Raw genomic sequence first — 15,098 nt, 5'->3', positions numbered from 1 at the left:
TATGAAGTTAGGGTCTTTCCACAATTATGTTTACACTATTATCATTCTTCTTTAGACAGTAACTATTGTGACTATTGTGAATCTCTTTTAATTTTATTGCTTCACATCCTTTTAAAGTAATGAACTAGGAAAGTAGTGTGGTGTGATCCTTGCAAGAGGGCATCACATAATTTTAATTTGGTTTATATTAAAAAGAATTAAATTCTTCAACATGGAGATGTTTGATGTCCAAGGATGATGACGCTCATTATTTTGTCTATTGGAGTTTGGGAAAAATAACAGTCTTCAAAAAAATAGTATCAGAATGGACCATCAAGTAAATATGGTGAATTTAAAGGTTTTACATTGTAGTGACAGCACTTCAGCACTGAAATATCTTTGCATGCAGGAATTTAAAATTATTTAAATACTACAGACTTCAAGAAATTGTTAGTTATTAAGCAATGAAGAATTGTGGACATGTCTAGTAGTTGGAGATATGGAGGTAGAAATGACCACACTTTTTTTTTTTTTTAATAGGGAGAGGCACATACTCTCAAAATAAAGGGCTTTTTAAGAATGAAGTACTCTAATAACATACTTCAGAGCTGTTCCCTGTGCTGTCAGGATAAGAATCCCAAATTCAAAGCCCTCATTTTTAATTTAAAGTGGTACTGTTTTATACTTGTGGCACAAGCATTGTACTTGTTTTTAGAAGTTTGTATCTTTGGAATGTGTGAAAAGCTGTGTAAAACTTATGAGTTTCAGACAAATGTGTCTGGTGCATTAAAATCTGTATCTCCTACCGTGGGACTATATCCTGGTTTGGGACTCAAAAATGTCACTATCAAAATTGTCAAAAATACTTTGCTGTGACCTCATGGGTGCTGCCAGTACTTGGAGCTTTTGTATGGCCTGTAGGTTACCATTTATAAGTGTTACTTCTGTTTGGTATTGATGAAGATCCTATTTGTGTTGCCTATAAACTGTGTCTGCCAGCTCTGGCTTCTGTGGGAAGTAAATCCAGGAATATAAATTGGAAGAGTGGCCTGGTGGGCTGTGGCCAGTTACCCAGCTTAGAAAATTTAGGGATTTTAGGACTGCAAGCTATGATAAAGAAGGCTTTGTGTCACAGCATGATGTAAGGAGAGCTGTTCTGTAACTCCTGGGGATGTAGAAGGGCAGGGAGGAGGAAAAAGTGTATGTCAGTGATGATGATACTCTAAATTGCATGCTGTTTGCAGCACAGGCCATAGGATGCAGAAGTAGCTGCATCTATGATCTTATTTATGAAAGAAATTCCTGGATTTGTGTAGGACAGCAGAACACAGTGAAAGCTGCAGACCTGTGTGTCTGCACACAAGCAAAGGACTGAATTTGCACTTGCCAAAAGCCAGGCTGGCCCATTGGAGCCTCCAGGATCCATGGCTAGCTTGGAGCTGCCCTGGAGTCCTTTGCAGTCTTAACTTCAAAGGTATCTTGTGCCCAGGCTAAGGTCAGTGGGTTTTTTATTCCTCTGCCTCGTTTGAAATAGTTGGCAGTTTGCTGTAACACAGAGCCTGGTCTGGAAACATTCAGTGGGGACTGTATGCACAATGAGTCTTTCTGTCCTCTTCTGCCCATTGTGAGCTGAGTTTCAATATGTTTGTCTCCATGCAGTCTGCTCTGGTTCCCAGTTCTGTGCCTTCAGTGGGGAAACCTTCTGCTCTGCCCCTGGGGAATGCCCAATTGCAAGCCTAACACAGCCACAATGATTCAGGCCATGCCCTCTCCACTAATTGTGAAAGCCTGCAAACATGGTTTCAAGTCTTGAGGTTTTTCCCAGCTGTCAGAATTTGGACAGTGAATCCAGCTGGCTCAGTGGCTGGAATCAATCAGTTCTGACTGGCAGTTATTTAATTACCCTAAATGCATGCCATGCAGGCAGGGCTCTGCTCCCTGCTCTCTAGCACTGCATCTCCAGAGTGACAGAAAACATTGCCTTGCAGATGAGACTCGTTTCAGAAATGGACACCAACCTCTTTCGGGTCATCCCCCATCAGCTTAAACTTTCTTGGAATCTTGCTTCTGGCAAACTTACAACCATTGTAGTACATGCTCCAGGAGCAACCAAAGGAAAATGAAGCACCACAAGTTTCAGGGTCCAGCCCTTGACATGCACAAGTCCGTCTGAAAAATAAAAGAACGTGGCTGTTAGCAGCAGGTGGGTCACCCCGGGGCACTCCTGCAGTGGACTCTGGCATTCTGGGGAGTCACTCACTGGTTTTGGGTCATCTTCCACCAGTAAATAATGAAGACATGAAAAAGGGGAGGCATAAGCATTATAATAGCAGAATATATCAGAGTGAATAATTTCATGGCTGCAAAGCAAGGACTGTGGGGTTTCTGTCTTTGATGGACAGAGTTTGAGTGATGCTTTGTTAGGCAGTGATATTCTTGGTACCCAAAAGGGTTATTTGCTGATGGCACTGCAAGAATGTGGGAATCCTCTGATGGGGGCTAAGCAGGGATTCCTGAAATATGACTCTACCCATGAAGGCAAAGTAAGACACAGTGACTGCTACATTAATTTTGGTCTAAATGTTCTTTGCTATCGAAGACATGGGAAAATGATACAGTGCAGTTTCTTTAGATTCAGGCTACTTTCTTTAGGCTTACAGTATGATTTAGTGCATTTAGTTTGGGTTGGGTTTTTTTTTTTTTCAAAGTTGAGTTATCTGCTGTCCTGATCCCTGCTGAGATCTCTTCCTTTAATTATGTTACGATGCTTCACAACCCCGTGAAGTTCTTTTTTCCTGGATTTACAAGAACATTTACTTTGCTTTTCTCCTAAGGGTTTTAGAACAGCCTGTGAGAGTTGGAAAGGTGATGTGTATTTCAGGGTTACAGCCCCGAGCAGAGGTGCCAGCTCAGAGGCTGCAAGGTTGGCAAGCACCTACTTCCCACTTACTCTTCGTTGAGGGCGCAGCGCCGGTTGGTGAGCGTGCCGTACTTCCTCAGGGTGTCGGTGAGCTCGGAGTAGAGCCTGTCTGCCAGGCTCGTTGGGATTCCCTCCCAGACCAGGATGAGGATCACGATCACAGCTGTCTCACACGTGTGACCCGCTCGCTCCCGCACCAGGCAGAGAAGCTTTTCCTCCTGACTGCTTCTGCGGACTACCTGCATGCACAGCAACACACACCCCCAGAGCCCCAACACAAACAGTCCACTTCTTAATGTGCAGAGCAAGAGAACAGGAAACCTCAGCATTAGTGTGTGTGTGTGTGTGTGTGTGTGTGTGTGTGTGTAGGTTACTGCCACTTCTGTCTTCCTCTGCTTCTGTCCATTTTTATCAGTCATTTATGCTGAAGCTGCTCTGGCTGTTTCATGATACCAACTCTAAGAGGTTAAGCTTGACTGGTGGCATGGAAAGCCACAGCAGTGGAAGCCAGCTTTGTAAGTGTCTCCCAACCTCTGACACAGCAGGAATATCCTCCTGAATCTGTGCTATGGCAGAGGTGGCCCAGTTTGGTTAGTGGGCTAAGGGAGGTGAGCAGTGAGATGCCTCCCCACAAGGAGCTGGATGGATGGTGTCCACCTGCACACAGGGCAGGAGGAGCCATGCAGGGAAGGGAGGGCAGCTGTGGAAGGAAGAATAACTGGATGTGGGAGCTTTCTCCCCTTCCCCTCCAAGCTTAAGCAGCTAAACTTGTAATCAGCCCCTCAGTTCTCTGGCCTGTCCTTAGTACATACAAACATTACAGTCATGAGAAGGAAGCAGCAAATAAACTATGGTCCTTGCTTCTTAGTGCTTGTACTCCTGAGGGTATTGCTGGAAAAAGGTGCAGTCTGCTATGTGTTACACTATGTGTATAACCATGTTTCAGTTCTTCCTCATCCTGCCTTTCCCCAGCATACCCAAACTACTCAGTAATCTGTGCCATGGTACAACAACATTTGCTGAGTGAGTGTCCTAATGCCTCTCTTGGACTGGGAGTGCATTTTAAAAACATCACAGCAGTGCACTTACAGAACTTACTTGTAAGCTACGATTAAATAGCAACAAGAATGTCAAGTGTTGTGAATCTTAAGTGAGACTGCCTTCCTTCTCAGGTTTTTATGCCTCTTAAGCCAGATTTTCTTTTTGCTGTTGTCCATGCAACAAGTAAATGGAGTGCAAGACAGAGGGGTGGGAGCAGGCTGCAAGCATCCTGTGGTACTGCTGCCATTGAGCTATTTTAAGTTTTGCTCTCAAGTAACCAAAGGGTTTGTCACTGGCTGCTTGCATGAGCCATGATAACCAACTACATTATTTTCAGTGTTTGTGGACATCACTTACCCATTTAGCAATTGGACATCCTTGAGAACTTTTGCCTTCTTTCCCAGTGTAGACAACCCTCTCAATCCTTATAGCTTTACCCTTCTGTCCAAATCTTAAACAAACAAAAATGTGTACAATAAGCAGCTTCATCTAGTTCTGCATGAACACTGAAAAGATGGGGCACATTTGCCAGACTTATCATAAAAAATAAACACTATAAATTACAGGAAGGGATGTGCAATGTGGTTTATCTCACTGGTTTTATTATAGGGTTGGACTGATATGCCAAGAGAGGCAAATGTGGTTAATATATCAAGAATGAGTAAAAATCACCTGTATCATATTAATATTCCTAAACAATTTTACTGTTTCTGTCAAGGATTTGTTATGGATGACCTTTTGAAAAGTAGACTTGAAGTCTCTCTGTTTTGGGGAGGAATTTTACATTTTTCCTTAATTTTTTGGTTAAACAAAGTTATTACTCTGGAACTTATATAATTAAGTTGTCAAGGAACAGCTGGCATGCAGTAGTCATTAATTTTCTCTGCTTGTTTCTGGTTTAGATACAGTGTCAATCAGTTAAGTCATGATTAATTTGCATCACATCGATCTCCTTTATCATCTGCTCACAAAGGGTTACTTATTTACTTCTTATTTACTTATTTACTGAATCAGCATCACAAGGTGCCCTCAAATGATGCTGTTTGGGTGTCCTTCTGTGAACTGAGGTGGGCAAGCTCAACTCTTGCTGTAGAATCAAAGTGCCTGTGCTCTCAAGGCAGAATCTCACCCCAGATGCAGTAGTGCTGTTATCCAGAGCACATGGGGGATCCCCTGCCCGTGTCCTCTGATGGACCAGGTGGAAATCAACAAATTTTCCAGGTGGAAAAAAACAAATCTTGAGTCATAAAAAGCGTCAGACCTGTTAAGCCATTTCCAGGCAAGATTCTGCTGCACTCACTGGCACTACCTTTTGGTTTCTGTGGTTGGTTTTTTGGTTGTTTCTAAATAACCTGCTGTGGGCACTAAGTCAGTCTCCTTGTTCTTTGTTACCTCTGGAGCAGTCAAGATAGTTCCTTCCTGCTACACAGACATTTAATGATGCCTTGAGAACTTCTGACTTTTCATCCCCTCCTGTTTTTGCACTAAAATCTTGGTAACATACTTAAGAGCAAATATTTGTATTTAAACTTCTCCCCTGTAAAGGAAATGAAAAATGCTTATTTTTAGATGTGACCTCATTGTGAAATTTGTTTCACGGGAAATTATACAAATAAAATCAAGTTGTACTACACATGTTCTGCAGGCAACTGTTAGGTCACTTTTTCCTACTTTGGCTTGGATGTTAGAATATATTTGGTTCTTTGATTAACCACATAAAAATAATTAAATAATGCCTATCAGTTTGCTAGTTTGGATTGCAGGACAGCCCTGTGGATGCTGCTATAATGTTGTATGGTACTTTGTATGGACTTTGTATCAAATCTTTTCAATGGTCACAAAGGAATTGTGCCTTATGTCTGTTGTGGTGCTTTCAGGCCAAAGCTGATTGCCTTTAAAACCTGAGCAAAACTCACTGAGCATTAAGTGGGGACTGGGAGAAGGAAGAGGTAAAATGCCTGTAACCCCCATGAATTCTGTAAGAAATTTCTTCTGCTGTAGCTAAAATATTTACTGCAAGACTAAATCCAAATCCTGTTTTTTTGGCAGTGCTAACACCTTGAAAGTCAATCCATGTTCATGGAGAGCCAGTTGAGAAGTGCTGCAGTTGTGTCCAGTGTCACAAACTGCACACATGCATGAAAGTATCTCTACAGTTAAGTGCTGGTTTTACTTAGGGATACAAAATCAACTGATCAGGAGATGTGCTGGAGTTCTTCAGTCAAGGAATTGCACAGTTCATACCATATGAACAGCTGTAAACTATCCATTGGTCAAGTGGCTGCTGCTATACTCTGCTGAACCTGGCTGAGTAGATAGATGCATGTTATCTATAATGCCTCAGGATTTCCTTCTGCCAATATGAAATAAAATTAAATGCAAAAAAACAACAAAAAAGGTGAGGTCAATAGATTAAAAAAAATTACATTCCAAAGTAAAGAAATGAAAAAAGTTTCATCTGTAATAACTGACATCATGATATGAATGAATTTCCTCTTTTATTTATTAGTTGTAAATAATAAAGAATGAACCAACTAATAAGAGCTCTGGAGATAAGAAATTTTAAGAAGGAGGGTGAGGAAGAAGGTGACTGATGTAGCTGACATGCATTCAGACTGCTCACAAAGCTGAAAACAAGTATTAGGGCAAGCCCTGAACAGAAGGCACAGGGAAGGAGGTGCTAAGAGAGAAAAAGGACCTTAGAACTTAAGAGGTAATCTGAAGGGTTCAGTTTGCACTCACTAAGTGACCCATGACCATGTGGTGATGAGCAGAGGCTAAAAGACCTTGCTAAGAAAGAGTGCTCAGACACAGCACTGCAATGATGTCCCTTTGCTTTTGGTTCTGCAGCTGGCCAGAGCTTCTTTGCACTTCTTTATCCAGATTCTTAAAGTATTAACAACTCAGCTTTCTACGTGTCTCTGACCTGCTGTGGAGCTCTTGGTTTGCTTGTTTGTTCAGGGGGAATCTGAATTCCCAGATACCTCTAAAAATCTGTCCATTAATGTCTCTGTACACCAAAAGCTACAAGTAGTGCAGAATTCCCAGTGCAGAAGTCACATTTGTGACAGTTCTTAATTTAAGTACCTTAGAAGGGCTGGTGGGTTTTGAGCTTACACAACCTTTTAAATAGCACAGCTCATGTAGCAGTTCTGTGCTGTTCAGAATTCCTGGTTTGGTTGGCTTTGATGTAATAAATGTATTATGGGATGCAACACGATACAGGGTTTGTCCACAATCAAGATAAGGCTGGTTTTGTGCAATAAGAGTATTTAAGGGAGGGAGGGGAGTGGTTTCATAAAACAGTTTACAGATTTCTTGGGCCAAAATCCTATCCACCAACTGTATGGCACTCTCTGGACATGACCAAGTTAGATTTAGCCCTTTGGGGTTGTACTATATATATATATATTTTAGTGATCAGGGGGGAGTTGGCCTTCTGCTCTCCATCTTCCTTCTACCTTGGCATTCTCCTGCCCAGTGGGAACACCAGGTCCATGCCTGCTTTTGCAGCCACTGCCAACTGTCTTGCTTGGCAGACTGGTGACTACTTGTTCCTGCTTGGGTTTGCTGGCATCTGTCTCAGAGTGTGCAGCCTGTGCCAGGCAGCAGACTATTAGCCCTGTCAAATATTGTGACTCTCTGGTGAATAGCACAGTGCGTCATGTTGGCAACACTGGAGCAGCTAAGCCTACAAGTAATTACTTGATTTGCAATTGTTTATTTCTTTATGTGCAAAAGCTGGAAAAGTTCTGACATTCAGAAAAGGATAAATGTTAATCTGCCCTGTGCCTTTGCACTAATTACCTTTCTTCCATGATTTCTCTAATAGCTGCCACATTAGGACCGGCTCCTAGATGGGTATAGAAAGGACCTTCATCTTTTTCAATAATTTGCTCTGTTTAAAACAAAATAAAGGTTGTTACTTGGAAGTTTAGATCTTTAATGTAAAAAATTCACATTGCAAAACTCAGTTTGTTAGAATGTTGCTGTACGGGTCTGGGGTCAGAGTTTTCAAACACTTATGTCTAAAGTATGCCCACACAATTTGTTACAAACCATGCAAAGCATGTGGCTAATCCTGCAAGTAGCCATGACATGGACTGTGTGCCTTTTGCTAGCCCAAGCAGTTCTTTCACATCTTGGGCTGTACACTGAAATTCAAAAGGCATTTTCCTGTTATCACCAAACAATTGTTTCTCCTTCTCCCATTTCCTCCTCTCCCAGTATCTAGAAAGGAGGATAAATGGGATAACAGCAGTAAATATTGACATTAGTGGGCTGTACAGCACTTGTTTTTCAGCAGACACCTTACAGTGGGGGAGCTTACACCTTGAAACAGTGGCCAGTGAGGTTAGCTAGAGACTTTGTCACCCACTGAAAGACTCAGTGAAATTAAAATAAAGCAAGTTTGCTGAAAGAAATCCTGCACAAGGCTTAGTCCAAATGTTTGTATGCTTAGAACGTGGCCTCCCTTTTCTGTGTGTAGGTGGGACCCTGTCAGCTTTCACAACATCTGCTGTGTGTTTGGTTTGATACCAGGAGACAGGCTTCAGCAGTGAGGAAGAAATGCCCAGGCTCTGCTTGGATTCAGGAGGACAGGGTGGAGCTGTGCTGACTTGTTTGTGGGCTGATTTAATGCTTTCTGCCATGATAACTTGGAAGGTTGGATGAAATGATGCTGCTTTTGCTATGCAGCCTCCAGAAGCATGATGAAGGCCTGCTATAAACCTGTGAGTCTCTGTAATCTTTGTAAGGACAAACACTGTTAGGAAAGAGCAATAAATGCTGTGGATTACACTGTGGCACTGAGGACAGGAGCTAAGTTTCATGCTCCTTTGTTTCTGCTTCAGTCTGCTTAGAGTGAAAAATTAAAATGTAAGTGGAGAATATGCTCTCTTGCTTAGTTAGCAGTTGCAGTACTGGCTAAGAACCCAGTGAGAATAATTTAATTATTGTCAGAAAAAGTTGTACCAACTACACTGGAGAAACCATCTCAGGGAAAAAAACCTAACAAATTCAGTGTTTTCAGAAAAGCTATGTTTCGTAGGCTGCTTCTTATAAAAAGGAACAGCAAGGCACCAGGCTTCCAGTTTTCTTCCTGAGAGCTTTAGAAATCCACTGCCTCCTTTTTTTTTCCCATGGATCATCTCTGAGACATGGCCCCAAGTGTTCAAAAAGGCAAAAAAAGTCCATTTTGCAGCTTTGGAGGAGCACTGGTTCAGCTTTCCTCTTTTATAGTTGGTACAAAATCCCAGCAAGTGAAACTATAATAAGGATTTTCCCCCTTCTTTCCCCCCACCCCTCAATTTTTGGTGCTGGAGCTTTTGTCACAACCCTGAAGGGTTTACCCAGTGGAGTCTGAAAATACCTGTTAGACCTGGCATGTTGTATGGGAGGAGCTTGGGCTGTGGGGCCATGCCTGTCACTGTATTTTGTGCTATTTTTCCAGCTTCTGGAGATCAGGTGTGCCATGAAGAAACACTAAGGGTCCCCCTCACTGCTTTTATTGTCACTGCTTGTGTAGCTTCTCTAAGGAACTGCTGATCTGCTCAGCCTTGCAGGAGACATGTGCATGAAAGGGAGGATAAACTCTTGCAGCAACTGAGCAATAATCTCTCATCCCTTCTTAGGTTTTACTGAGGGAAACTCTGGCAGTTTCACTGTTAAAGCAAAAAATGGTCTAAGGATCTCAATTTCTGGACTCAGGATATATTTTTTTAAATGCTATATCTAACCTTGATGAAAAAAACCCTGTCTTTTTACCAGCATGTTGTCATTTCACGTCTGCTGTTCAAGGAGAATGGATGTGAGGCAATACATTACTGGCCATAACCATTGTGACTGAAAAAGCAAATAGGTAATTAAGTTATGAAATATTGAGAAAGGGCCCATCTGTAGAGCTGGATAAGTGGAGTAGGCCTGAGTGTATAAAACTGCAACCTTGTAAGTGTTTACTCATTGCTACTCTAAAAAAAAAAAACCCTAGAAAACCCTCCAACAAAAACATCCAACTAACCCCACGATCCCAGCTCATTTCCTTCCTCCAAACCAGTACATTTTCAGTATGTCTCAGCACTTACCAACACAGCTGCAAGATGGGAAATCATACTGGGTTTTGGCAGGTGTGTCCAGTAAATTTTTTACAGGAGTATCCAGTAACTTGGAAGGTGAGTCTAAAAAATTATTGAGAACAGTTCCAGCTGTTCTTTTGGTCGGGGTTTTCTCAGCAGATGAGTTTGTTTGCTGATCTGGGGTCTGAGTGTCAAAATCTGCAGCACTGGTATTTCTTGACAGGATGGTAATAGGGCCTGCTGTTTCAACCTTCACATGTTTAGGTGATTTGACAGTAAAAGTCTTGTGATCAAACAGTGATTTGACTTGTATCTGTTTCAGCTGCTGTTCCATTGTCTCGATGATGCTCTTTTGTTGCACGTTCTCGCAGCCAAAGTGCTGATTCTCTTGTTTAATTGTTTTTTTCCACACTTTGTTTTCCAGCTGTCCAGCTGGTGGACGCATGCAGGGATTGGACTTTGTGCCAGCCTCGATTTTTATAGCTTTGCGCGCTGCGTTGGGACCAAGCTCGGGTTTGGGTTGCTGGTATGCTTGTTGCTCCTGTTTTTGCAAAAGATGCCACCTTAAAGCAGCATGTTTCTGAAAATCCTTGGGGGGTTGGGACTGCAAATGGCAGCCTCTCTGCTCTTGGGAGTGGGGGGCAGTTTGCTGGCTGTGTGGTAAGTACTGCTGAGGAAGCTGCGTGGCTTGTTGGCCCGGGAGATCTTGGTTCAGGCTACCACCGTAGCACTGTGCTTGCTGGAGTGGTGGTAGCTGGATAACTGAAGCTTGTTGTGTCTGTTGCTCTTGTTCTTGAAAACAGCGATTCACATCTTGCTTGGCGGCCAAGTTACTTGGAAAATACTGCACGTGTGGCAAGTCCTGCATTTTGTTGGCTCCGAACCGCTCGGTATTTGCGGCGTTTTCTTTCTTCTCAGAAACCAAGTGCACGTTGTTTGGGCAGGGATGCTGCAGGCTGGAGTTTGCTCTCTGAGCATAAAGGGGAGCTTGGCTGTTCATGTTCTGTACCTGCTCCAGGCCGAGCTGAGGGTCACGTAGTGGGAACACAGCTGATTTCATGTACTTATGCCCGGTTTGAAAACATTCATCTGCTTTAAGCTGGCTGAAGGATGTCCTGTCCAGTGGCTGCTCAGCATTGCTGTGGGAGTGGGAAACGGTTTGGGGCAGGTCTTTACTTTTCATTTGCAGAGCCTGGTGCTGGTTTGGGGTTAGCTGTGGACTGCACGGCATCTGCACCTGCTGTGCCTGCTTCTGAAGCATCTGTTGCAAAATGTGCGAACGCAAGAGCGGCTCGTTTTCCCCCGGCTGGGGATTCAAGTGCTTCTGTTTCGGCGGGGCCCCTAAGGGCTGTTGGGCTTGGGGTTCTGCTCTTTGTTGGAAATGGAGCTGCTGCTGCGGAGGGTGTTGCTGCACTTGGGATTTGAGCAGGGAATCCACCTTGGTGAGCTGCGGGGAGGGTTTGTGGAACGGCAGCTGCTGGTCAGCTGTGGGACGCGGCTGCAGCTGGGAGCTCTCGCTTTTGTACGGCGGAGGAATTTGTTCCTGTTGCATTATCTTCTGGCTCTGGGGCTGTCCTGAAGGCCCCTTTAACACATCAGGACTTCCAGCATACTGTTTCCTGTAGGGGGTTTCGGCTGTGCTTGCCTGGAACTGAAGAATCGATCGCAGCAGCGCTTCACTGGGCTTCTGGGGAGGTTCTCCCTGGCGGAACTGGGTGGAAACCAGTTCTATCCAGGCTGGTTTTGAATAAAGTTGAGCCTGTTGCACAGGATCTTTCGCTTGGTCCTTGTCTATGCTGGGAGGAATCTCGGGTTCCCTCTGGCCAAGGAAATGCTGATAGTGTTGCTGCAACTCCCCCTCACTTCCACGCTTCACTTGGAGGTTTTGGAGGGGAGGCACCGGCGGCGTTTCTTCTGGGAGCTGCTGCTGAATCGAGGCGGCCGCAGCAGCTTGGGGGTTGCTGTCACTGCCATCTTCTTGTGAGGTTTGTGCCTGCTGAGGGTGGACTTGTTGTTGGCTGAGGCTGGGACTCTCTTGCATTGGTCCCTGCTGTTGCCCTTCATTCTTTACCTCCCCAGGAAGAGTTTCATCACATTTGTTGTCATAGGAATGGGGTCCTTCTCGCGCCACAGCAGACAGTGCACTCTTCATTCCCGGAGCAGGAGGAGCAGAGGAATCTTTGTGAAACGTTGAGTTCTGTATAAAGAAAGCACCATTTTTTTCTGCTTGCTCAGAAAACCTTTCCAGAGCGGTGTTCTGAGGTTGCAGGTTACTGCTGGAACTTAAAGAAGAGAGGTCTTGGTTGGGAACCTGCCCTACACTTCCACAAACAGTACTGGTTCCTACAGGTAACTGGTGTGGATCGTAGACTGGAATCTGTTGCTGTAGCTGGAGTTCTGGTTTCTGAAGCAAACAGCTACCTGGCAATACAGGTGGTCTACTGGAGTCTTCTGCATTGTAGACCTCAGTAACCACTACAGCTGGCACTTGAGGCAGCTCAGAGTTTGAGGTCTGTGGGGAAGTGATCTGCCCTGAGGTATGGGATGAATGTGTTGTCTCATAGGACAACTCATTAGTAGCCTGACTGGTAATGGCATTGATATGAGATGTGTTCTTCTGCATCGCTATGGAAACATGTTCTGGATAATACTGAGAGAGTGTTTTCTCCAGGAGTTCACCATGCATGCTTTCCATGGAAGAGGCAGAAACTGTAGCACCATTAGGCATTGGCACTGCCTTGTTCTTAAGTAGTAAGACAATGTCCCTGTTGTGGCAATGTATGTTTTCCTGCTCCTGCTCATCCTGAATCAGGTCACGAGGGTTTTCTGAACCACCACAGTTGTATCTTGTAGACGGTATCAAATCTGAAACTTCATTTTCTTCTCCTGTAAAACTCTCAAATTTCTTCTCACCGTAACAATTGGGGACACTCGATTTTCCAGCGTTACCCCCTGGCTCAGCTTTTTCTCCATTCACCTCTTTTTCTTGCCTCACTTTCTTGGTCTCCTGAAGTCCACACAGAGAGGGCTCACTAAAAGTGCGTTTTATCCCACCGTTTTGCATATATTTGGAATAAACTTTCTTTTCCTGAAGCATGTCTGGGCTGACGCAGTTGGTTGGACTTCCCTTCAGGTGGGGCACTCCACAGTTGCTTTTAGTGAATAGCTGCTTGTGGTCTCCATTTATTTCAAGTTCTGGCCTCTCTGATGCTGGACTTCCATTCTGTAGCTTGACCACAGGAGGCTCTGCCTGGCAAACGTGAGGAGATTGCTGCTGTATCAGGAATGGACTCAATCTATTGCCTTCAACATGGTTGGTTCTGTCCTGTTCCATCTGGCCTGCTCCGGGGCCATCCACAAGGCTACCTTCTAAATGTATCTAAAAGAGAAAAGAAACAGGAGAGAATGTGAATTTTATTTGCCATCCATGGCCAATTGCTGCTAATTCTTGCAGTATTCAAGCACCCCTTGTCCTGAGCAGCTCCCACACACAGCAGGAGCTCACTGGCACACCTGATGGGTTTTCCATCATCCTGCTACATTTTGCAGCCCCGTGTCTCCCTTTTTCTTGAAGGTTTGTTCATCAAGATGGAAAGGAAATGAAAATGCAGAATAACTTCCTTACCCTCGTTTAACACACAAGTAGATGTTTTACCACTCTCCTAGTGGTGCAAAAAAACCTGTCTGCTTTTGAATGCTTTGCACAGACTCCTCTGTGGTCACTTTCTCTCCTTGGCAAGGCAGAAAGTCATGCCAAAACCATGGTTCCCAGGCAGAGCAAATCCCATTATTTGATTAAGTAAAATCAAAAACCTCTTTTGTATGACTCGAAGGATTGTTGCCACCAGACTTGCCAATTAGAAGGAATACCTCATTTTTTTCTGTCTTCAGCTGACAAGGTCTTTTAAAAACTGGCATTCCTAAAGAGCATGCAAGTGGCATGATACACATGGGAGACAAAGCCATGCTTGATTGCTGTCCACAGGATCTCTCACAGTTCATCAGCATCTTGGCAACGTTGACAGAAACAGATCTGAGAAATTTCTGAAAGATGTGAGGGAAGTGGTTTGGGTTTGTTTTTTTTTCAGGTACTAATACACTTTAAAATTTACATAGAGACATCAAGCATGGCTTAAACTATGCTTCTGGGTTTTGAACAGAGCCCCATAGCTGTGGAGCTAGGATTTTTTTCTTCTTTGGATGGAAAATCCCAATCTCTCACATAACTCTGTACATTTTATTTACAAAATTAAGTCTTCCATTAGATAAAAGTACTGAGAATGTGCAGTGAGCAAATTCCATATAATGACAAGCTAATCCTCTTCACATGGGTCTTCCCAGGATTCACAATCCCAGTTAACATAGAGAAAGCCCTTGTTTGACCCTGCTTGTAATTTATTCTTTGCTTTATGGCTCTCAACCAGTCACAAATGACATGAGACAGAGTGAGAGAGCATCTCCAAGATGTGAGATTGCAGAGAGAAAACTTGGATGCATGGATGTCTTTGTCCTGAAGCTTTTATTTTTAGATTGCTGAACTGGGAATCTGAAGGGTTCCCTATTACCAGTTCATCCCTGCTTGGACTGCAAGCTCAGGAGCAGCTCTACCCATGGCTGGTGCTGTCACTCCATAGGAACAATTACTACACTGAACATTTTCTCTCATCACTGTTACTCTGCTTATATATTTATCCCACATCAGTTTTTTTTTTCCAAATGCTAAGAAACAACTAATTTACACAGTTTTCAGTGCAGTACTGTCTTACTCAGTTGAATAAAATGATTTTAAAATGCTTTTAAAAGTAATATTAATTAATGGATTTAATACATCCAGCAGAATCCCCTCTGCTTGTAGCTCTGATTTCAGTATGAGGAGAATTCAAACATACATTTTGGCTGGCAAACCCCTAGATGATGACTGCTGTCCACTTCCTCATCCCAAACTTGGTTTTAGATTTACTTTGGACCTCTTCAACTTTTTTTCTTTCTCTACTCAATTTGTTTTGTCTGACTGCAGTAGCTAAACTCTCTCTGCAAGTAACAGTACTTTAGAAAAGAAAAAAAAAAATTTTCAAAATACAGTT

General features: G+C 43.4%; 1 protein-coding gene across 1 annotated transcript in view; it reads right to left on the bottom strand.

The window, feature by feature from the left end:
* The window catches only part of TET2 (tet methylcytosine dioxygenase 2), a 65,969-nt gene that overhangs the window by 10,020 nt on the left and 40,851 nt on the right, over positions 1 to 15,098 (bottom strand). Inside the window, exons 2-6 of the mRNA XM_071742602.1 lie at positions 10,024 to 13,393; positions 7,748 to 7,838; positions 4,298 to 4,391; positions 2,930 to 3,138; positions 1,998 to 2,148 (exon numbers count right to left, since the gene is read on the bottom strand). Of these exons, the coding sequence (XP_071598703.1) occupies positions 1,998 to 2,148; positions 2,930 to 3,138; positions 4,298 to 4,391; positions 7,748 to 7,838; positions 10,024 to 13,393 (3,915 nt within the window). The remainder of the gene's footprint in view (positions 1 to 1,997; positions 2,149 to 2,929; positions 3,139 to 4,297; positions 4,392 to 7,747; positions 7,839 to 10,023; positions 13,394 to 15,098) is intronic.

This window comes from Heliangelus exortis, chromosome 4, assembly GCF_036169615.1.
Source record: "Heliangelus exortis chromosome 4, bHelExo1.hap1, whole genome shotgun sequence".
Classification (NCBI taxonomy): Eukaryota; Metazoa; Chordata; class Aves; order Apodiformes; family Trochilidae; genus Heliangelus; species Heliangelus exortis.
This window is presented reverse-complemented; position numbering and strand designations above follow the sequence as displayed.